This window comes from Protopterus annectens, chromosome 7.part0 (genome assembly GCF_019279795.1).
Source record: "Protopterus annectens isolate FY-2018-M chromosome 7.part0, PAN1.0, whole genome shotgun sequence".
Taxonomy (NCBI): domain Eukaryota; kingdom Metazoa; phylum Chordata; order Ceratodontiformes; family Protopteridae; genus Protopterus; species Protopterus annectens.
Window position 1 is genome coordinate 1,077,420,355 of NC_056739.1, and position 25,397 is coordinate 1,077,445,751.

General features: G+C 40.2%; 1 protein-coding gene across 1 annotated transcript in view; it reads right to left on the bottom strand.

Annotated features, from left to right (window-relative positions):
• The window catches only part of LOC122806876 (coiled-coil domain-containing protein 3-like), a 324,937-nt gene extending 309,114 nt beyond the window's left edge, over positions 1 to 15,823 (bottom strand). The window contains exon 1 of the mRNA XM_044077648.1: positions 14,528 to 15,823. Coding sequence (XP_043933583.1) covers positions 14,528 to 14,898 — 371 coding nt within the window. The 5' untranslated portion in view covers positions 14,899 to 15,823. The remainder of the gene's footprint in view (positions 1 to 14,527) is intronic.
• Between the last annotated feature and the right edge of the window lie 9,574 nt (positions 15,824 to 25,397).

Below are 25,397 nucleotides of genomic sequence, written 5' to 3' on the forward strand. Positions count from 1 at the left end.
CAAGTTTGTAATACCACAACAAAAATGAGCCCCATTCCTAAGTTAAAGTATGATTAAAGTTCATGAAATTAGTATTATTTCAACCTTTGATGTTAGCCAGAAGTGCTGTTCTCAGCACCCGCAATGTGCCCAGTAATGACTCCTGCAATTCATATGGAGTTGCATGTATCGGTAACATATCTAAGTACAATTGTAAATTCTTTTTTATAAGACCCATTGCTCTAACTACTGTTGGAACTGTCTTTGTATCCTTCTTCCACACTGCCCTCATTTCTGCCTGCAAATCCTGGTATTTTATGACTTTGTGTCTCTCTTTGTATGTAAGAAACTGTAGTTACTAGGTGCAGCAATTTCAATGATCAATGCTACTTTTGTTTTCTTTTCAAGGACTACTCTATCTGGTTTTCTTGTATCTGTTTTCTGAACTGTTGGTAATAGGTCATCCCATGTGATATAAACTTCATCATTTTCTGTAATGTTTTGTGGCTCATGTTTCCAATGTTTTTCAGCTACTTTGATATTATAATGTTTGCACAATCCCAGAGCAACAGTCTTGATACATTACTATGCCTTTCAGTATACAGTCTTTCTGCCATTGGTATATCACATCCAGCAACAAGTTGTGCAACTCTTTCCAATTCTGTTTTACAGAATCTACTTTTGTCTGTTTCTCCCACATGTTTAATGGACTTTCTAAACCAACATGTACCTAGTCCACTGTATTGGGCTGCCAATATTAACTTTTGGGTTTTAGTTTAAATTTACCTCTCCTTAACAATGCCTGTGTTTGATCCTGATCAACATGAGGTTGTTACAATAATTATATACACTTACACATATTTATATACTTTCCATATTTCTTGCCTTCTCATCTGATCCTTCACCTTATATTCTTTCTTTTGATTTTTTGGCACAATCAGTTGCTGTCTGTTTTTTATCTACTTCTGGTTTGATTAACATTCCTACTTGACACAGATATGCTTTTACTAAGCAGGAGAGTCCTCTTAGACTTATTCTCCTCATGTTTTAAAACTTTCACTACATTTGGGTCTTGTGAGGTCAGCATTTATGTATGTAGTCTTATGATTGCAGATCTATACATGTAATCATTTTTGAGGAGGCCCATGACTCCTTCAGAATGAGGAATATATAGTCTTGAGACTGAGTTTTATAAATCATTTGATGAGCATGAAGCATCCGTCTTTGTTTTCCTGTCCAACCAATCCAAACACATTTTGGGGACCAGTCAATCACTCCAAAACTGTTAGGACTGGAAGAGCAAATTGGTTTATAACGTGGACTTTGATCCTAGATGTCAACACTGTCTTCAGTATTAATGTTAGTCTTTTAAAATATTCCTTACTAACTATTATTTGCATTTCTTCATGTTGTATTGTTGATCCTTCATCATTTTCCAAATATTTATACACTCCCTCTTGCTCAAGTTCTTTTATATCACATTCCTGGCCTAGACTGATGTTTTCTTGGTGCTGCAGCTTTCCTGCTTTAAAGGTTGCACTTGCACATTTATCAAGATCAAATGACATTCTTATATCATCTAAAAAAGTTTTGACCACTTGCAGTTGTGCTTTCATTTTCTCATCTGATGAACTATACAGTTTTAAATCATCCACAAAAAGAATATAAGTGTTTACACGTTGTTGTTTTCTGGGAGCCAAATTGTAGCCATGACCTAATCTATTAAGTAAACAGCTTAACGTGTTAAGGGCAAGACAAAAGAGCAGCGGTGACAGAGAGTCACCCTGGGATATCCCCCTTTGAATTTTTATCCCTGGAATAACAATTTGTCCTTTATCATAGCTTAACTGCAAAGTGGTTTGCCACTGTTTCATGGTTGCTGTTATGTAATTGATGAGTATGGGGTATATCTTATACATTTTTAAGCACTCTTTTATCCATGAATGTGCGATACTATCAAATGCTTTTTTGTAGTCTGTCCATGCCATACTTAGATTCTTCCCCTTTTTATAGTTCTCCATTATGACTTTGTTTTACAACAAATGATCCTTTGTTCCATATGACTTTTTCTGAATGACTATAAACTCTGTTGGCATTAATTCCAGTGTATGTTTTTGGATTGGTTAATGAGAAGGACGGCTAAATATGTGTTCAAGGGGTGTATTCTCAAGACTATTTTATATAAAAAGAGGTATTCCCCAAGATTCTGTGCTTGGGGCCTTTACTATTTTACGTATTTATGACTAGGCTTCCTATTAAATTGATCAGTTACAGCATGAAGTTATGGGAAAGAGTAGTGGAAGCTAGGTTAAGAAGGGATGTGATGATTAGTGAACAGCAGTATGGTTTCATGCCAGGAAAGAGCACTACAGATGCGATGTTTGCTCTGATAGTGTTGATGGAGAAGTACAGTGAATGTTAGAAGGAGTTGCATTGTGTTTTTGTAGACTTGGAGAAAGCATATGACAGGGTGCCTAGAGAGGAGTTGTGGTATTGTATGAGGAAGTCAGGAGTGTCAGAGAAGTATATAAGAGTGGTAGAGGATGTGTACAAGGTAGTTTGACAGCGGTGAGGTCTGCGGTGGGAGTGACGGATGCGTTTAAGGTGGAGGTGGGGTTACATCAAGGATCAGCTCTGAGCCCTTTCTTATTTGCAATGGTGATGGATAGGTTGACAGACGAGATCAGACAGGAGTCTCCATGGACTATGATGTTTGCAGATGACATTGTGATCTGTAGTGAGAGTAGGGAACAGGTGGAGGAGACCCTGGAGAGATGGAGATATGCTCTAGAGAGAAGAGGAATGAAGGTCAGCAGGACTAAGACAGAATATATGTGTGTGAATGAGAGGAAGGATAGAGGAATGGTGAGGATGCAGGGAGTAGAGGTGGCGAAGGTGGATGAATTTAAATACTTGGGGTCAATAGTTCAGAGTAACGGTGAGTGTGGAAGAGAGGTGAAGAAGAGAGTACAGGCAGGATGGAGTGGGTGGAGAAGAGTGTCAGGAGTGATTTGTGACAGACGAGTACCTGTAAGAGTGAAAGGGAAGGTCTACAATAGGGTAGTGAGACCAGCTGTGTTATATGGGTTGGAGACAGTGGCATTGACAAAAAGACAGGAGTTTGAGCTGGATGTGGCAGAGTTAAAGATGTTAAGATTTACACTGGGGGTGATGAGGGTGGACAGGATTAGGAATAAGTATATTAGAGGGTTAACCCAGGTTGGAAAGTTTGGAGACAAAGCCAGACAGACAAGATTACATTGGTTTGGACATGTGCTGAGAAGGGATGTGGAGTATATTGGGAAAAAGATGCTAAAGATGAAGCTACCAGGTAACAGGAAAAGAGGAAGGCCTAAGATAAGGTTTATGGATGTAGTGAGAGAGGACATGCAGGTGGTTGGTGTGACAGAGCAAGATGCAGAGGACAGGAAGAAATGGAAACAGGTGATCCGCTGTGGCGACCCTAATGGGAACAGCCGAAAGAAGATGATGATGATGACTAGGCTTCCTATGATGGATGGCTGTTTGCTTAATAAGTTTGCTGGTAACGTGAAAGTTGCAGCTTGTGTTACTGCAGTAAAATATCAACAGGTTTTATAAAAATACTTGTGTGGTCTGTTTGAATGAGCTTAGTCAGATAATATTGAGTGCTTTAACAAAGTATTAGTTTAAGGGTCTGCACACTTATGCAACCGGCTTATTGTACATTTTTTTATTTTTTTATATTTATTCCGCTAACAGATGTGTTTGTTTTTCAATTGACTTGTACAGTTATAGGTAACATTAAATGTGGGAAAAGTTTTGAAATGATTTATTGTGGTTTCATTTTTTATATATGAAAACCTGGCATTTTAACAGGGGTGTGTACACTTTTTAAATCCACTGTATAAATCTGTAATAAGATTAGTAATGGAATATGATCAAGGTTTTTTGTTTATATTCAGTAAGTGATATTGCCAAATGAGAAAAAGCCCAAATATTTTTAACTAAAAAGGTTACGGGCATAGACAATCTGGAATATGAGGACAGGTTAAAGAAACTGACTTGATATTCTATATGGTACAGAATCTATGGGGGGATTTTATTTGGATATGTATAAAAGAATGAGGACTGAATATTTAGAAAGTACATTGGGTGTATCCCTTTAAAACTTGAAAGGATAATAAGAAACAACAAGCTGTTACTAGATCTAAATAATATGAAGACACAGCTAGGTAAAAGTTATTTTCATTCAAAACCAGGTAGAAAAAGAATAAATAATTTGCCAAGTGATGTAAAATTAGCAGTGAATTTAAATTCCTTTAAAAGGAAATTACATCAGTGGTATGGAGTAAAGGCTTTTTGGACAAATAATTTGTTGAAAATGTAAGTGACCTTATTTGAGGTCAAGTTGAAATAATATAACAAATAATATATGAATTGAAAATTGAATATATGAAAAAATAAACAGTGAAACATTTGGCACTGACAAATGATTGTTTAGTTATTTTAGTGACCGTGAGATACAAACATTCAAAACTGTGTGAGCATATACCAGAGTGGGTGATATTGAGTAGCTCACCAAGAAAAGTACAGGACAAAATAACAAGGAAAGAGCTGGCGTTAAGGAAATTAGTCAGGAAAAATCTCACTTAACATTAAGGAGCATTTGCTGGCTAACAAGTAAGTTCCTTAAACTCAGTTTAATGAAGAAACCCAGCCAAAAAGCAGACATGTTTAATAAGCTGGACCATAACTCTGAATATTTAGTCTAAGTTTAATACATGGATAACACAGATTATACTTTGAAATCCATAAAAAATAACCTTGTTATAGATGTATTCATAAATAAATTTATTTTAATGAATGAGCTTTGCACTGTTAGGAAGGCAGCAGCCACTACAGAGTTTTGTTAGCTACACACTGATTATTCTAAAAGCTATAACACACCACTTGTCACTGCCACACAGACACCATCATAAATAAACAAAAAAAAGCATGGCATAAGAAGATGTCAAACAACTTTTAAAACTATTGTTTGATTAGCTTCTATTCACCAATACCATTTCTGTGGAAGTGAAAGGTGTTTACAGGTTTTAAAACTGTTAAGACAGATCACTTGCAATGCTTTTTCAACTGGTAACATATCCGAGTAATGTGATTGGTAACATATCTGAATAGCTAAATGTATGCCGTGTATTCCAAAGAATGATGATTGACTTTGGTTTGCTGTGTGCTCTCAAAATGCATTCCAAGCCATTTGCATCTTGAGCTTCTCTTTCTAGATGAACGTCTTAGACTCCATTTCTTAGATACATAACACACTGGCTACAGTCAGAGATTCAGCCGTATTCCTCTGTGTTGTTCCTATTGTGTGCAGTTTGAGGCATAGTGGATGCTAACAGACTCTGTAAATTGAGCAGTAAGAAAAACAGATTATGAGACTTCTTCACCACTGTACTGTGGCTGTGTACTGTTAGAAGAAAGGACAGAGGTGATGCTGTCATGACTGTGATATTACAGGTAAGGAAAGGGATGTCACTTCAGACAATAATGGATTTCATAAGGGACTTGACCCACTTTGGCCGATCCAGTAGTGAGCTTTTGTAAAGATCTTGACTTGATCACTGAAAGTGAAACCCAGGAAAGCCAGTTGATGAGCCTAAGATCATGCCATACTTCCACACATACTTCTTACCCTACCCAGCAAAAATTTCAACACAAACTTAAACTTGTGGGTGTAAAAAATAAAATGAAATATAAATGTAAACCCATATGTCACAAGATGGGTTGCAAACTGGCTTAAGGACAGAAAGCACAGGGTTGATCATGCTCCACAAGGTGTGACCCACAGAATCACAAGGAGTGTCCCCCTCTCTATTATCTTTGGCCAACATAGGAGGAGACACAGGCCAACACTTTGACCAAGCGACTGGAAACTGCATGACTGCAAACTGAAAAATGCCTGCAAACGGAAGATCAGGACCATAGAGGATATCCCTAGGGGGGACCATAGCCATGGCCGAGCTGTGCAGCCAAGCCAATGTATAACCATACCCCAACAAAAAAAATAAATAACCAAAGGGAAAAAGCAAACCAAGCAGCTGCCACTAGGTAATCCTAATCTCTCATCAGGGCCACAGGGGACCCCAGGGGGGGTCATGGGGACCCAGGTCTTTCTTTTTGACTTCTTTGAACAGAAAAGACCTAAAGTGGTTAGAAATCATGAATTACACTGATCACATGAAGGGATCAGATCTTCATTGTGAGTCCCCTGTACTGCTCACTTCTGTTAGAAAGACCTTCTACATAGCCCATTAGAATGATGTATCTATCTCACCCGACATCTGCAATCTCCCCCCCCAACCAGACTCCAAAAAGAAAAAGTAAATCACCAAAACAAATCTGTCATGCATGTCTAAGAAGACTGAGCTACTCTCAGAAGAGACCCCAATGCTCTTCTCACCAAAGTGGTGCCTGACATAGACATGTGCCTGAGCCATGAATTAATGGACATGCTCCACCTCAAAAATCCAAATCCACAAAAACACCAAAACCACCCAAACCCACAAACCTTAGGATATAAATAAATAGGGGATATGGGAGGGACAGATGCTTATCAGGGGGGGACTCCCTATGCTGTGGAAAAAAATCCCGATCCAAATGAGGCAGAGCACCACCAGCTGGCTCTAACTGTTCAAGAGAAATCTTGACCTGGATGTGAGATCGTGGAGTTTAAATATATCTCATCTCTGTCTGCTGCTGGACAGAACAACAACAAACTAATGGGCACAGCACAGTATGTTTTCATATAAGGGGAAAAAGCCACAAAAATTTGGGCTAGGCTTATAAATGCCTTAGGGCAGATAGCCTAGTATAAACCTATGAACCTATGAACCTATGGCATGTCACAGCTAAAAAAGTGAATGTCCCTACACTGTGCCTGTGTGCTGTTAAAGGTAAGGGCAGGAACGATGCTGGCATGTGATTGCTTGATGTTACAGATAAGGAGAGGGATGGCACTGTAGTGTGATTGTGTGTTATTACTGGTAAGACGAGATGTTTGCCCAGTAACTGTGTGTTGTTACAGGTAACTGAAGGGATGTTACTGTTGTGTGATGTTATAGATAAAAAAATGGATGTCACTACCCTGTTCCTGTGTTCTAGATGTAAGGACAAGGATGTCACTGCATTGTGATTATGTGATGTCACAGGTAAGGCTAGGGATGTCATTGAGCTTTCTCTGTGTTTTGTTACCATTAAGGACAGGGAGGTCACAGTAGTGTGAATGCTAAGCTTGTTAAAATGAAAAGCTTGAGGTAACCATGCACTGTACATGTAGGTACAATGTAGAGACGTTACTGTACTGTAGCTGTGGAATTATTATTGTTGCAGTTAGAATGCTAATACATAGTGTCTTTGGGGCTATTATAGGTAGTGATGGGTAACTACTGCATGGTGCCTGTGGGACAGTTGTAAGCAGGGGCTTAGATGTTACTGCATGGGTGCCTCTGAGGCTACCATAGGCAATGAAATGGGCATTAATATACTCTGCCTGTGGGACTGTAATACTTGGGGACTAGTATGCTACTGAACTCTGCCTGTGGGGCTGTTAAAGGCATAGATTTTGAAGTTGCTGCAAAACACATTATGGCAGGCAGTGGTTTGGGAGCATCATTACACTATGCCCATAAAACATTTAATGGCATGAGTTATTTTGGTATTAGTCTGTTACAAGCAGAATCAGGTGTCACCACTTAACTGTTAAAGGCAAAAGCTCAGTGTTAAACTGGTATGCTGGAGTTTAAAGCAGATTTTAATCCATTCTTCTGAAGTGTTGTTGGATACTTTATTGTACTGGATCTGAACTTTTAACATGAGTGATCACAAACATTAATATACTGTCTTTTGGTACCTGATCCATAGGAGCTTGTACATCATAACAAACTGATTCCATGGATGTAATAAAGGAGAAAAAGTGATGTAGCAGTAATTTTAGGAATGGTATAACTTTAAGAATGTTCATTCAAAGGCTGGAGATAGCTAATCTGTATATCTGCTGATTTTCCAGAACTTTTCAAAAATTGAAGTATTTATGATTTTAGCTTATAGCTTTGCAAGACCTAATCTAGAGAACTCTTAAATGTCAATCAAATTTATAATGATTCCCACATTTAGCAGAATGCCTTGCTTGTTCAAATATCTGGTAGCCCCGCTGCAATGAATTTTTAGCCTGCATGGAGAAAGGAAGTCTTATTTTGTACCCAGTTTGGGGCAGTTACAGAAAACACTGTTTCTCCACAACCTTAAGTTTTCCATGTTGGCTGCTGCTGTATAAAAATAAACTTTTCTGATTCCTAGAACCTCCATCATGACCCTTGCAGTCTTACCCGGATATCTACCCTCTATGCTCCCACCACAACGACTTGTATTTGTAAATGTCACTCGTAAAATACTAGCATCCTGCAATTCTTTGCATCCATCAGATTTACCTTGTATCATTTGCTCTCCCAGTTTTAAATACAGCAGTTCATGGGCATATATTACCTGCTTTAATTACTATGCTAAGGCAGGGCACATGTTCTTTGCTTTCACTGGATTTAAATGTTTTTCTTACACCATGAAATACCAGATTCTTTTCTCTGGCTCTGATATTCATTTGAAAACAAAAATCATTGAAAAAGGGCATTGTAGTGTGCATGTGAAAATAAAACTTCTAAACCCATTTAATATAATGCTTTATTCATTTATTTTTAACTGAGAAAATAAACTGACCATTCTTAGACCTTCTTATTTCTAATCTTAGCCACATATACATATACACAATATATATAATATGTCATCTAGTATGTTTAGTATGTTTTCCGGTGGGGAGAAGAAATCAGAGTCCCATGAAAACACATTTTCATCAAAAATGACAAAACATGCTTTAGCCCTGTTGCTGCAAGGAATACTACTTAGTTTTGATTATTTGTTCAAGAACTGGAAGTTACGAGGCAGGGGAGGATGGGAGTGAGTGACCATTGCCAGCTCACCCCTTCTGAAGGGAGGGAAGGAGGTAGTGTAACTCATTGCACCATTGACCACACAGGGGTGTTGGAGAACTGCAGGTAGCAGTTAGTGGCTCAGTGTGACTTATGCCAAATTAAAACAAGGGGTGGTCCCAGGTGTATGGAAGTGTACCTAGAGAGCTCCCTAGAACAGTGGGTTTGGTGAAGCCATCAGCTACCATGGGAAGAGGGGTTAGATCAGGGCAGCACATGACTGGTAGGCTTATATGCTGCCTTACAAATGACTCTTGCCTGGGGGGGGGTTAACTGACTGACTGAGGTCTTTCCCTGACCAGAGATTGAATGTGCTATAAGACTTTTGTCCTGCCTTGAGAACAAATGGGCTGTTACCCTCACAGAAGGAATAAATGCACCAATTGGGTGTATGAAGAGGATTGGGCAAATAGTGTGTACCCCCAGAAAGTGAAAAAGAAATTCATAAATCACAACAAAGAATCATACACTGCCTCATAGCCCTTGTATCTCTAAACCTAATATAGACCTTAACCCTAGTCCTAATCCTAATCATCTGCTTAACTCTCTTGTATAGAAAACTAAAACCTCACTTTTAAAGCACTACAACAGTGACATGTGACATCTGACATTTCAGTCAATGTGATGCTTGTTCCATATTGAACTGCCAATCTGCTTAATAGCTGCATAAAGCAAGTTAGAGCAAAAGGCTGTGTCCAAACATCTTTCAGCCAAGATATCAATGAAGAAATCACTTCATACCATTTTCTGGCTTTCAGCTGCCCTGCTTCCTGTTTCTCACTCTGACTAAAAAAGGCAATGAATGCAGTGTTAGACCATGTTCTCCTTCATCAATACAATATAGAAAAACATTCTTATGTTCAGAATTCTTTCAATATGGTCACCAATGAAATAAGCAAAATAGAAAAATGACTCTGTCATTAATCCTGCCCTATAATAGATAGTGCTCCTCGATACTCACCAAAGAGAGGCAACCAAAGTAATCTAAGCCTTCCTATCCTCGGAAACATGATGCTACAATGTAGTCACTCACAAGAATGAAAACACTCTGTCACTCAGGCTGCTCCCTGACCTTTAATGTTATTACCTTGTCATTCATAAGAAACACATTTGATGCACCCCTCACTCACCCTACTCTCTGAAATAAAAGTGGGCACGTGGTAATATTACCTATCCTACTTCATGAAACCTTAACCGTGACATGGAGACAGAAGGTATCAGCCACCCTACCTTCCCCCGAAACATACTGACAGCTGCCATCTGGGAAATCTGCCATTACCTTACCAACTTCACCCTGCTATCTTCATAGGCCCTCCACTTCTTAGCATTTTAGGACATCATCTGAGCTGTCAATGTGCACCTGGGCTGTCACAAATGGAAGATGCATTGTGCAGAGTTTGCACTGGATGAGTGATAGCAGATGCCTGTAACTGAATCTATATGACATATAACAAGTGTGCATGCATGTACTGCCATTTGTGGTGATGAGCAGACTAAGCAGGTCTCTGACTCCATTGGGTGAGACCTCTGGATCTAGCTAAAAGTGCAGTTGGTGGGATCACTACATTTTCAAGGACATTATGGCATATAACAGTTGAACACAGACTAAGACACTAAATTACAAAGTAGCTTCATATTCAGAAAGGGTTAATCAGGTCTTTGGGGCACTACATCACTGGGGATGGTGCTGTTAAATTGGAGGATACTTAGACCTTATGGTATCAGACTACCAGAGCTCATTAACAATGCAGGCACTCAATATTTCATTGCCAGCACTTTTTTCTAGTGTGCTACTGAAGACTCCTGTAATACACCTGATGGTGGCCGCATGGTATAGTATTGTGCAAAAGCTGAAATTTGGAAATTTAGATCTCTGTTTTGTATCAGAATCTAGTCAAGGGTACAGGTACAGTGGTCTTCAAAAAAAAGTTTTTCTTTTTTTTTTTTTTTTTTTTACAGCTCATGCTGACTTAAACTGAGCTGAGAATGTCTTGAAAGGACTAAACGTCTACCAAATGAGCCACCTATCTTCCTACACTGGATGTCCATGGTATATTGGAGGTACATTATCAATGGTAACTACCCTGTTTCCTCTGTGATAACTGAGCACTAGTGCCATAATAGGTTCATAGGTTCATACTAGGCTATCTGCCCTGGGGCATTTATAAGCCTAGCCTGATTGTGTTTGGCTTATGCTACCCCTTGATTTGAGTATACTGTGCCCTTTTTAAAGTTTAGTTTACTGTGCTATGACCCTTCTGTCACTTGCACTGACAGAACACTGAAGACTCTTCTGTTATTCTGAAGTAATTAAGCACATGCAACATATGTGTTATCTTAGACTTATAAATGCATTCATATGCCTACTGCATTATTATGTACATATTCAAAGTCTGTCATTTTTGCAATACCATAAGTACTTCTTCTGTCATCTGTTTTGGATGCTTACTACTCTTCTGGTGAAAAAAATATTCATTAGGGAACAGGTGGAGGAGACTCTGGAGAGGTGGAGATATGCTCTAGAGAGAAGAGGAATGAAGGTCAGCATGACTAAGACAGAATATATGTGTGTGAATGAGAGGGAGGACAGAGGAATGGTGAGGATGCAGGGAGTAGAGGTGGCAAAGGTGAATGAGTTTAAATACTTGGGGTCAATAGTTCAGAGTAATGGTGAGTGAAGAAGAGAGTACAGGCAGGATGGAGTGGGTGGAGAAGAGTGGCAGGAGTGATTTGTGACAGATGAGTACCAGTAAGAGTGAAAGGGAAGGTCTACAAGAGGGTAGTGAGACCAGCTATGTTATATGGGTTGGAGACAGTAGCATTGACAAAAAGGCAGGAGTCAGAGCTTGACGTGGCAGAGCTTAAGATGTTAAGATTAGCACTGGGTGTGATGAGGATGGACAGGATTAGGAATAAGTATATTAGAGGCTCAGCCCAGGTTGGAAGGTTTGGAGACAAAGCCAGAGAGGTAAGATTACGTTGGTTTGGACATGTGCTGAGGAAGGATGCAGAGTATATTGGGAAAAAGATGCTAACGATGAAGCTGCCAGGTAACAGGAAAAGAGGAAGGCTTAAGATAATGTTTCTGGATGTGGTGAGAGAGGACATGCAGGTGGTTGGTGCGACAGAGTAAGATGCAGAGGACAGGAAGAAATGGAGACAGTTGATCTGCTGTGGCGACCCCTAACGGGAGCAGCCGAAAGAAAAAGAAGAAGAAGATCTCCCTTCAACTTTCCCTTTTCTGCTTTCATTTCACAGCACTGAGGCTAATGCTCTTAAGATAAAGCCAGTTCACAACATTTTATCTTCTTACTTGTATTTCTTGTCGTAGAAAATGCATTTGTTTCAAAGCAACAATAAAGAAGTAAAAAAAAAATGATTTATTTTATTTGCCAACCAAAGAAAGTCTACGTAATATTTGCTCCTACGGCAAAAGCAAAGACAAATAGAAATGTTTACACATGTACAGCGCATGTAACACTTTTACAAAGATAACAGGGAAGAAAATGAAGACAGTACAGCTACTTTAATGTAATCTGATGTTAAAATCCATCAATACATAATTAATGGCAATGTTTATAACCTCCATTGCCTACACTACACTTGAATGTTTTATTCCTCACTGTAAGATTCAGCTTACAGTTATGTATTGGCATGATAGTTAACTGAGTTTTGTAAGGTGTGCATGGAGGTGTTGTATTACAAGCAAAGTAACAACATTCTACTTCCTACCAGGAATGGAATGGGTGTGCAAACAATAAATATACTTCTGAGTACAGCAAGGTCCACAGTACAACACCATAAGCCATGGCTGTGCTGCAGTGATTTCAGCCGCTATGCTGTACTTCACAATGCTTACAGACTCTCCACCCTCCAAAGAGTTCAGATTGTGATTTACAATTCTGCATATGATCTACAGGAATCCACAAACAGAAAACATGTAATGCTTTAAATCTGGGACACCAGAAAATATTCATTCCTTACTTCACTTCCTGTCAGTAGTTGTATCATTACACCATCTATAAAAGTTTGAAAATGGGAGTAGCTGAGATGTCTCCCACACAAACATAACAAGCTGCTTCAGAGAACTGGCAAGTACCCCCAAGCATGAAAGGTCGCTCCACATCACAGGGATCTCAGATTCATCTTCTGACCTAACCTTTAGTCCCCTCACATGTCCACTAAATATAGTTTGTTTAGATATGCTGTACAACTAGTGCTTGATGGGGACATAAATGGGGTTCTTCGGGGTCCTACAACTTTCCTCACATTAGGGGACACACTAACTGCCCTCTAACTGCTGCGTATTTGCAAGCACTTCCCTAAAAGTCTGCTGTCAGTGCAATGTTAGTAATACTGACGGCAAAAAGTTGGTTATTTGTGGTACAGACACTGTACTAGATTCTTCAGTGCGTTTTGGGAAGACAAGTTTTGAAATAATCCTTGCTGATCAATAGATCTGTGGGATATGGAGATTACCATGTGTTCAGCTAACTGTTCCCCATGTCTGAAGAAGCTAACCCGTTACTGTTTTCTTTGACTGCATTCTTATGTAAGTGGTGTAGAACCAAAGTAAAAGACCTATTCATAGCAATGGGCTTCCACACTGCACACATGCAGTATATGTCAGGCAAGTCAGGGTAAACACAGAAACAAAGAGCTTCTCTGCTCAGTGCTGCTTGTTATATTCTACTGTGCTTTGCAGCCCTAGCACAGCCCCTGAACAGACCTTTCCTGGATTGGATAGCCTTTCCCTTAACAGTCTTTATCAGAGATCACTGACAGAACCTGAGCAATGAAGGAGCTGTACAAGAACAAGAAACTACCAGCACATAACCCAAAGAATAACAGAAAAAAACAGATCATTTCAGGAGATTCTCAAAAATCCTGGAGCACTGGAGAACATAAACAGTCCTCTGTTAGAATCCTTCATCTTTCTCTCTTTTTCCCACAACTGCAAAAGATGTAATTAAAATAAAACAACCATCCTGTGACAAAAATATATATTTCTAAATACTGGCACAAGAAAGGTGCTATTGCTCATGGTGTAAGATGTATCACGGACTCTAAAACCACCAGCTGTTCTTTCTTGCCATCTATGATCAGTCACACTATGTCACAAAGGGAGAGATCACTGGATGAAATGTCACTTTTAAATGTTTTAACTCAAACTGTGTTCAGCATTGTTTTCCAGATACAGAAAGGTCAAAGACTTCAGAAAATGCTTACTTGAACTAACTTTGCTACAGTCCCCCTCAAATGCAATCCATAAATTATCTATAAAAGACATCATAGTTTGTAGCTGTCTAGCCATGGTGACCCGTGTGTCTGCTGCTGTAATACAGGCTACTACAGACTTATTCCAGTTATGCCAATCATGGCTTCTTGGCCAATGTGCATGACACATCAGAAAAGAGAGAGTGCTGGAAGGCATATAACAAGGCAAATGGTCAACATCATTTAAGCCATGTATCCAACAGCTGAAATCTATGGCACTAGCTAATAAAACTGCTTTTATTTCTTACCTTAAGAAAAAGAAGTAGTTGTTATTTTCAACGACACTGTAGGAATAGCAGGGGAAGTAGCCAAGGCCAGAAACATTAAATCTTGAACCTGTGGGCAACTCCAGCATACTACCCCATGCTTGGTCACAGAGCATTTCAATCTCAGCTGAGTAGAAAAGGTCTCCCCCAGGGTGATGTTGCCAAGGTAGGTAGTTGTAGACACTGTATGTATCTTTGTGTAGGGCAAGCACTTTGGCAAAGACAATTATCTCAGCCAGCTCAGCTCTACAGCTCTCACTTTGGGGTCTCCAGTCATGGGGCAACTGGCAGCAGTGCACCTGACTCAGGTTTGAGACCAGGGAGGAGAGAAACAGGAATGAGAACATATACATACTGTAACTTGTTCCAGGCAGAGAAATTGACGAAATTTAAAATGTTTAGTGCAACTCTTAAAAAACAGTAATTAAATCCTTCGTTTTCTCGGTACTTAGTTCAGCTTGTAATGAACAGTAAACAGATTTTTGGAACCCAAAGATTGTTTGGCACTTCTGAATGCTGATCGTTTGTGTTTGATTTGTCACGCAAACACCTTTTAGTCTTTAAGAAATATAAAAGTAGTGGTGATGATGGTTTTGACACCTCCCTTTCTCTACAATCGTAAGATGCTAAAGACAAAGACGGTGCCGTTTTCCTTTGCTGTCATTAGTAGTCGCTCAGCTCATGGACTTCTGCAAGTATTTGTTGTCTTTAATTAAAAAAAAGACTGCAGCCACTTAAAATAATTCCGAATTGATTCGCATTTAGAGCAGTGCTGGATTTTGCCTGGCATTAGGCAGCAAAATAGGGCCCCTTAAAGCGATGTGTTTCTGGTGGGATATTCCGTGCTGATGGGGGTGGGTGCACTGGCTGCAACTAAGGTTTGGTTTTGGCAAACTGACTGGACTCCTGGTTGCCTTCAATTAATAAGGTAACCAATATGCACTGTGCACTACTTCATTCAGCTGCAGGCAACCGTGCCCTGGAACTGTTATACCTGGTCATCCCACGAGTCTGTTGCTCTACCTACATCTCACACCTGTCCACCGCTGCCTGCAGGGGGGCGCCCGGGATCTCCGTCGCCACTCCAATGCTCTGACACTTCTGCTGCCCTGCTGTGCCACTGCTCTACGGCTTCTGGTATTACCTACACTGGACTGTGATACCGATCTTCCCTTGTCTGTATGCTTTGTTTGATCATTCGCGGGCTAGAAGCAAAGTTTCTGACTTTTACATTTTCCTTTGTCTGTGTCTTTGGTTTCTTCTAGCTACTTTTGTATTATTTTAGCCCGTTTGCCCTCCTTCCACCGACTTTCCCGGCCCTTGCCCCCCCCCCCCCTTTCACTCACAGCAGGGAAAGTGTCAGTTTACAAAGGCCGCTAAGGTTTCTAGTGTGTCCCCCACCCCCTTCCCCGACAACCCCTGCTCTTCTCAGCCCAACGGTAGGTGTTTCAGGCAAATGGAGCAAAGCAGCCAATGATGAAGGCTGCGCAACCCCGGTCTGGCGACCACCGACTCTGCGATACTCAGCCCGACGGTCATTTGGACCTCAGGCTGCCTTCCAGCTTGGTGCTTCCAGATAAGGAGACAATTTTCAGGATTAGGAATCCGGTCCAAAAACTGTTCTACACATTCTGAGATTAAATAAACGGATTGCATTCTTAACACAAACTAGAACTCAGAATTGCCTTGGTGAGCATATTTACCAAGGAATGCCCTGCTGACTCCAGCATGCATCTTCGGCCCCCATTCTGCTGGATTCACCAGCAGGCAGTGTTATACAACCTTTACAACTGGCGGATAACTTAACAGCTACTTTTTGGGTTAACTATTACAAGATTAAAATGTTTGAATCAAACGTGGTTATCATTTACTATCAAAAGGACAGCGATCAGATAAGTACTGATGTCTAGGGTTGACACCTTTTCAAATGCCCAAAGTGGGGCATTTTTTTGTAGAAATGTGAGACTTTGCGGAGCAAAACATACCCATGGTCAGTGGCAACAACATAATTTCACTTTTTTTGCCAAAATAAAAGCTTATTCTTGTAGCATTTGAGTTGCTTATACTATTTCTTATAACATTTAGATACAAAATAACTGTTTCATGCAACTAGTAATATTTTTGTCCTAAAATCTCAGGTCATTTGCTATTTTTTAAATTTTTTTCACAGGACACAACTGCCCAAAGAGCGACTGCCCCCCTCAACGGACAGGTGGTAACCCTACTAATGTCTGGTAAGGGGATTTACCTCACATCAGAGTCACTCCACCCCCCAGTTTCATTCTTTTAGTGTTTCCGTTACACGTGATGCCCAGAATTAAGCAGACACATTAACAGAGTGAAATGGCCACTGCAATATTTTATTCTTAGTTAAACACATTAAAATTGTGTGTGCGTGTGTGTGTTGAAGAGTTTTGCAGAAGATGGGAATGTATGCGGCATCTGAATTAACCCTTATTAACCCCGCAAATACTAATTGCTCTGTTGCTGTTCAAGCCATTCCTCCACATCGTTTATAGCGTTATTTATCCTTTTGACATTTATGAACATTCCTTTTCGTGTGGTTATCTTTCTATAAAGGTAAATCAAATGGTTATCAGTTTTGAGTTATAACTGAATGAAACAGTATCAGTATTAACACTATTAGTATTAATATGTGAAGCTTCCTTGTGTTTTGCCACAACTTGCCACTCTTCCTTGCGGTGCCCTTGCTGTCCTCGGCTATACTGCAAACATTTGATCTTTGCTGAAGCCCATTCTTGTTTCATATTTTTTCTCTCCAGCTTTCTGCTTAAGCCCATGTTGCTGCACCCATGACCGTTTGCGCTCTCACCACTGACCTGTCTAGAATTTTGCAAAATGTCCTTGATTTTGTCTTATTTTTGTTGTATACCCTCATCAAATATTTGATTTTCTAGTAAATCAAAGAAGATTACAGTCAGTCAGTAATGACAGGCAGATTTTCATACTGCCTACTGTTCAGAAATGCATATAGATGCAAAACCTGCTGTCCTACTATATTTTAATCAAATCAGAGTACTATTAAAAAAAGTCTCTGATTTTGGGTCTCTGCCTCCCTATTATTTTTTGCTTTGTCTGGAATTCTTAAGCAAAGATGTCAAAATGTATGTCCGCACTTGATTTAGAAATAACTCACCAGCCATACATTCTCTGGTCTCCCTCGTAGCTCTCAACCTCTTAGCAAAATAAATCTGGACAAAGCCTAAAATAATGGGGGGACAAAGGCACAAAAATAGGGACATTTTTAATACTCTTGCAAACTTAAAAAGTTGCTAGAGTAACAGGATATCTGTTAACATGCATTTTTGTGAAGGGTATGAAGTCGGAAACTCAAATGTTTGTCATTATTTTATGACTTCAGTCCTCAGAGATTTGCCAGAAAACTACAAATTTTATAGGTAACAAACGACAAGTGTTGTTGAATCTTTCGTCTTTTCCCGGTTATGGATCGCTACAGCGGAACGCCGATCCGCTAATGATTGGCAGTAGATTTTTACGTACCGAGTTGCCAGCCCTGACGCACAACCTTCAACGAAGGTACGCCTATTCACGCATGTATCCACGCAGAAGACGCTTTAGCTGAGAATGGAACAGGACAACGTCTTACTGTGAGGCGACAACGCTACCGAAGCACCACCACCGCAATTAACAAAACATATTTTTGGTTTGTTTGTTTGTAGGTAACAAACCAAAAATATGAGGTAAAAATCTGGACATACTGCGAAAATCTAGACAATTGAGAGGTGTGGCCCCTGCTTAGTTGCAATGGAAGAAACAGCAATTCCAGCTGACATAACTTTGGATATAGTTTACAGGTCTCGGACTTCACCACTACCCCCCCCCCCCCACACACACACACACCGCAGATTTCAGTAGCAGGTCCACTAATCAAACAGAGGATTCACAGTCAGGGCTTTGAAAGCTTAGATGCTTATATCTGTTTAAATAATAACTTGGGATTTGAAATGTCATCTAAATTAATTTTCCAATCATTTGTCTGACATAAATCTGATAACCGAGAAACATAAACATAAACATAGGATAAAGTGGGCAGGCTTCTTAGCAGTAACAGACATTAACCCACTGTGCTGCAGTAGTTAGTGAACTCATTGAATAGCAGCTAAACTGTAAATATATTAGCTACTCACAGGATACTTGGTGTGTTCAATCACACCTACTATAACATAGTAGGGAACTAACTTTTAGTTACCATACATTTAGAAGTAAATTAAAAATCACTACTTTCATAGTCATGAGAAATCGGATATGATTCTACTTGCTGCTCATGTCTGCCAGTTGCCCAACTCCATGACTCCTTTATTTATATCTGTCACTTACTGCGCATCACTTACAGATTTTTTTCTAGATATTTTTTGCCCCAGTGCCTGCTGACCAACAAACCTCCCACACTCCCGTCAGACTCTGCCCTTTCACACCCCTTACTAGGAAATAATTTCAGTATAGTATGAGGGAGACAGCCACCCAGAGCGGCTGTGATACAGAAACCTATGAGCACCACCAGTGCTCTCACAAGCATCTCGGCAAGAAGGGCATTTGTATGGCTCAAGTCCACCCTCAGGACAAGGGATGAGATACCTATGGCACTGCAAGATACCACAAAGTATTTGCCCTGTGAGTACATGCAACTGTACAATCCCTATTAAAGGCTACCACCAGGATGTGACATGTGCACTGCAGCACTGCCCCCTCCTCCAAGGGATTGTGAATCTATGCATCCTGCTCCACCTCCCACTGAAAATGGACACACCCAACCTCTCCTGCAAGCTCTGACAAAAACCCAAGCTGCTGATTGAACGCGGATCACCTGGCCTGTAGTCAGGGCTTTTATGCCACTACATCATTGGAACTGGCTATCATGCAGTGATTAATAGTTAAATTGATACCTGCTCAGATGACATGAAAGAGAGAGGGAGAGAAGATGGTGCCAGTGTACAAAACCAGAAAAGAGACCTACCTACACTGCCGGTGGAAGCCCTTTCTTGAGAACTTGTGAAACACTTTTCCCCTTACAATGTAAATACCTAAATGCTAATATGGCTGCACAACTCAACAACATATGAGCTGCCCACAATACAAATAAATAAATACACCCTAATAAAGCACTTCTACTTACCAATATAGCCACCATGAACATCTGTTGATATACTAGAGAAAGCTTTGCTCCTTTTCTTTCCTTGGTCTAATCCAGCTCTAATGCCAGTAAGTTCCCTTAAAAGTCACACTGGGGTCAACTTCAGTTTGTCCATCAGAGGCCATAGAAGCAATAGTAAGCTTAAACTTACAAATCTTTTCCCAGGAAAGAAGTAATGATTTAAATAACATATGTAAGAGAAAAAGGGAGTATGGTCTTTTTTTGGTGATCTGCCCATCTTCTGCCAACATACCACTAACAGCAACCAGCTTTTGATTCAAGGACTTCCTAAGTCCCTGCAGTGTTCACATGCAACCCTAAAGCCTTGACCCATGTCATGCTCTCTCAGAATAATTCTAACTACTTTATCACTGTAGCTACGGCAATCTAGTTCTGAATACCATATTTATAAATGTGTTTATTATCTACACAACCTGTTCTACTATAATGTTATAATATCTCCAGAATATCAGCAGAAACAGGAAAGCAGTTGTTTAAAGTACATTGGCAGATAATGTAGTCATTTGAATTTGATCTTTAAGTCATGTAAAATCTGCATCAGGTAAACTAAAAACATGTGCGAACTTGTGACATTTTTTTTTCTGCAGTGTATATGTGCAATGTGAGTTTTTTTTTTTTTTAGTGGCTTGAAAAGCTGTAGGAACTTACTACCTTTTTCCATAAAATTTATATAAAGTTTGTAACTGATGTAACATCCTTATGCTGGCAGATACAGCAATTATGAGTAGGATATGAGATGCATAGCAACAGTGTAAAGCAAAGAAATGTAATTATTCTGCTCTGTGATGGCAAAATCTATGACTATTTCTAGGTAGTACCAGTCAGGTTGAGAGAGACTATATCCCTTTTGGCTATCATATTTTAGATTTAAGATTTTTAGATTAAGGAGTAACTTAATAGTAGGCAGTGATATGGATCTAAGCACAATAGTCCCTGCTATGATCCTATATTCACATTGGTGAGCAGTGGTGTGTGGATATTGAATTGGGCATATTTAGCCTGCAAATCAGTTTTGTCACAAAAGGTGTGTTTATGCCCCTGTAGCCACAAGATAAATGTACAGCATTTATTTTATTTTTCAGTTATGAGGCAGAGTTAAGCTCTGAAGAATATGCCAAGATGACTGTGTCACAATTGACCAAGGAGTATAAGCTTAAAGAAATTTCTCAAGTCAATATGTCCAAGAAGGACTCTTAGCAAACTTGTCTACAGCTGGGATGTATCACATGCTGTATAAACTATAACTAATGTGGATTTTCAGGAGTATGATAAGCAATGTTTACTGAAATATTTTAAACCGACTGTTGTAGTGCACAGAAATAAATTATGAGACTATAAAAGAAGGGTACATGATAGTGTGAGTGACTGTATTGGATAAATAAACTCTTACTTTTATGGGCAGGTGGGAAGTTGTCAAGTCACTACATCTGAACGACTAGGAGACTTTTTAGTAAGGGAGGAAGCACTCAGTGCTCTGCCTGAGGGTATGGGAATCTGGTTTGCAGGCTGGGAGTGCAGTATAAGTAAAGAGATAAGTATGAAGGAGGACCTCTATCTGGCAATCGGATCACAACTGCACACATTCCTCCATATGGGTGCAAACAAACCCATGGGGGGCAGCCTATGCCAACATAGCAGGTCGCATATGCCTGGTCTTGAGATAAAATGTTTTCTGTATAGCTAAAAAGGTCATGCATGGCACCAATGTCCTCTGACACAAAGATGGGAACACAAGTTTACATTGGGTAGTAGGCATGGATAGTACTGTGACAGTGGTGGGTTGTCTGGAGTCCATCACTGCATGAAAGTGCCATGAGAGTCTGTACCCCTTTCTGGTGGAGTGGAAAGAGACCATTGCCAAGCGGTATGAAGCTTCAGACATAGATATAGTTAAGCCTACAGTGTTTAAAAGAGAGCAATACTTGCCTTGTTAGTTCACTCCAGTTAAGGCCTTGGGAAGGACAACGTTTTAAGTACCATTGGCTAGAGTGTATTTTTATTGGAAAAGCTGAATTTGTTTGGATTGGAAAGAATAGCAATGGAACACACACATAGTCTTGATCAATGATAACTCAGTAGATGTTTTAATAAGAAATTATTTGGATAATGCAGTACCTTGTGTACATGTGGTTACATGGGTCTACTTCAGTAGACCGACAGTACACAAGAACGACATTCACAACACCGAGACGAAATAACTGTCACTTCACAACACCGTACATTCAAAATATCAAGCCTCAGAACACGGACGTTTAAAACACAGACAAAACACAAGTGAGCCCCACACCAATGACCTGAGAATGTGTATTTAAATGCCATGCACATGTGGAAACATAACACAAGTTCAAAAATACCTTTGCCAAATGCAGTGAAAAATCGAAACAGTGATTACCTGCAAACAAATATAGAAGTCCGTGTCCTTTATTTACATATTGTAGTTACATGACCAACAAGTTCAAACAGTCCCATGGTAGACAATGTCAAATGTCATCCATTATCACAAAAGTGAGTGCCGTGCTTGTCTATTGCTGAAGTACACCATATATCCTGTTACAAAGCCTGTGATTACATGATGTGAAATACAGCCACCTTACATTTTTCATGTGAAACACACACATGACATCCTCAATAGCCGAGCTATGGCTTTCACAAAGTCCAGGTTTGATTATGACATTCTGTGGGAGAGTACAGTCTGGAATTGTTCATGCCATACTACTAGCCGCCTCTTCTTTGGAGAAAGTGGACATAGTTTGTCCACACGATTTTGTTCATGGACTAAAGCAAGTAGTAGTATATGCAAGTCCATATTCCTGGCACCTAACAAGCACATTAGTCTACGATGCAACGCCTCAGCTGAGTTTTGAGTGTGTGGCAGGAAGAGGTCATTTAAGTTGCTGACGTTCCAAAATGGAACTGGGAATAGCGGTGGGAAGCATATACTGGCGCATGTATGTGTATTAAACATACGCTTCTTCCCATAGACATACCAATGGCAGAAATAACGGAGAAGCTCCTTGCCCTCCTCAGGGAACACCCCCTTAAGAAGCTCAAAGGTACTATTGACTTCTGACTCTGGCAGGAAAGCAAGGGCTACTAGGCACTTAACATGCAAATGAAAGGATGGATTGGTTTTGTATACTGATGCTAATCCAAGGGACTGCACTTTACGCCAGATGTTCTGGCCAAAATGAAAGAGACAGCCCTTCAAATGGGCTCCAGGTACATTGAGACGTACACTTTTCAGTGCTGCTATCTCAAAGTCGCACAGAACAAACTTAACTGTCATCTCAAATCCTTGCTCTGATAGCTTTTACTATATGTGCTGCACTTTATTAGCCCATGTATACTGTAGAGTTGTCTGATGGTCACACCTTTCTTAAAGAAGGTGCCATCCATAAGCCAAATGGTAGCCTGGCTGAGATCATACAGGTTCTTCACAGTACTGAACACCACTACTGTGGTCTTTGTTGTTGCGTATATATTTCATTCCTTGTTGTTTCATTACCACTACTGTGGTGTCTGTTGTTGCATCAGTTATCACCTTGCTTACAAACATTCCATCTTTCAGTGAATAATCATTGAAGTCTATGGTGTGTAGTGTTAGTGCATTACTGCTATTTTGTACACTTGCCTTCCTTCTCACTCGGCCGATTTGCTGTAGCAGCGACTTTCTGTTGGGAATACTATCTACACTGTCTAAGGACGTTGATTGGAAAGCATCCTCTACCAGAAGACAAGGGGTGACCCGACTGTATTTCGCTCTGATTTTCAAGTCATGACATACTGTATATCTGTCTACTTCCCCAGGATCACCTGGGTGATGGTGCGCTACCGATTTCATTAACCTATCACCCTCTGGTAGCAACATAGTTGCAGCTCTACCCCTACAGCCATGCGTTATTTTCAGCGTACAAGCCCGGTATCTTTTACTACGTCTACACCCCTCTAGATGGTACAAATATCCTTCAATTACTAGTATGTGCTTGCCTTTTTGTGACATTACTGTAGAGTATGTCTCCCCAATGGTTCCTGGAGCTTCTAATATGGATTCAGCCATGCTTTCTTCAGTGTGGGACACTAGTTACAAATTCTAATGCTGGATTTATACTTCCGGGTTACATGTAACGGTTAGTACGTGCTTGATATGTACTATGATGTCCTAATACTGGGATGATTTTAATTTTTAGCATTTCCTAAGCATAGCAATGTGGGCAGCTATATTAACGTGTGTATGGGCTGATTTTTAGTAGTTGTCGAATATTTGGAGTGTCAATGTTATGAACGTTCGGTGTTATGGATTGTCAGTTATTTTGTCTCGGTGTTGTGAATGTCGTTCTTGTGTACTGTCGGTCTACTGAAGTAGACCCGGTCACACATAGCAAGGCATAGAGGTAAGTAAATAAGGAAGGCAGTAGGGAAGAACCAGTCAAAGCCTGCACCTCAAACCAAGGCTGTTGATGTGCCTATTTCATGGGGGCTAATTGGCAAAAGAGAGCCTAAACCTGAGTCAGAGCTATTGAAAGGTACTGAACTTCCTTTGGAATAAGCTGCTTCAAGGGGAGAGATAGATGGTGGTAGTAGTAAGCCTAAATTTGAAGAATCCCTGACAGAAGATGCCAGGCTTCCTTTAGAGGGGCAGCTGGAAAGGCTGTCAAAAAAGAGCTGAGACAGGCTCACCTCAGATCTTACTTTACAGAGCTCAATGGAGGAAAGCAAGGAGGATGCTGGTCCCTAATGGCAGGGGGTTATGTGTAATGGTACAAAATATTTGCTGTGCAAGAACTGATTCCTCAAGGGCCTGCCAGTGGGCACTTCTGACCCATAGCCCATGATATTCCTTTTTCAGGCTATATTGGCATAAAGCATACAAAAAAGAAGGTTTATGATGACAATACATCTGAGCAGTGCCAGAAGGTTGGCAAGGCAGGGGATAATTAAACCTGCTTTGATGTTGCATACTTTTGAGGAAATATTTCAGAGAGTAGTTGTGGACATTGCGTGGCCTCTTATTATCCCAAGCTTCAGAGATAAGAGGCATGTCCTGGTGATCATGGACTATGTTACAAGATATCCAAAGGTGATGGTTCATTCTGCTATTTATGCAGGGAAGGTTGCAAATACTTAGTTATTTTCAGTGAGGTATACTTTCCAAGAGAAATGTTAACAGACAGGTGCATATTTTAAGTCAGACCAACTGACATGTTTGTGGAAGTGTTGTGGGGTAAATAATTTAAAGACTTCCCTTACTATCCACTAACCACTGGTCTGGAAAAGTGGTTTAACTCTGCACCTTATAAAGACTATGTTTAGAAGATATGCAGACCTATTCTGTCAGGAGTGGGATGGGTACCTGCCACATCTTCACTTTACATAGAAAGAGATGCCCCATGAGTCCACAGAATTTTCAGCCACAGTGCTGCAGTATAGTGACAAGATGATGGAGACCCTGGATTTAATCCACGAAGAGTGGGAGGATGGCTGTAATTCCCACAAGAAACATGTTGTGGAATGTGTCACAAACTTCAGGAAAGAGGCTTAAGGGGCTCAATATCTGGCACAAGCAGAACAGTAGCAAATGGTCTGGTATGAGAGGCCAGCCAGGGACAGTGAGTAGTCTCTCTGGTAGAAAGTCATGGTACCACTAATTGTTAGACATGA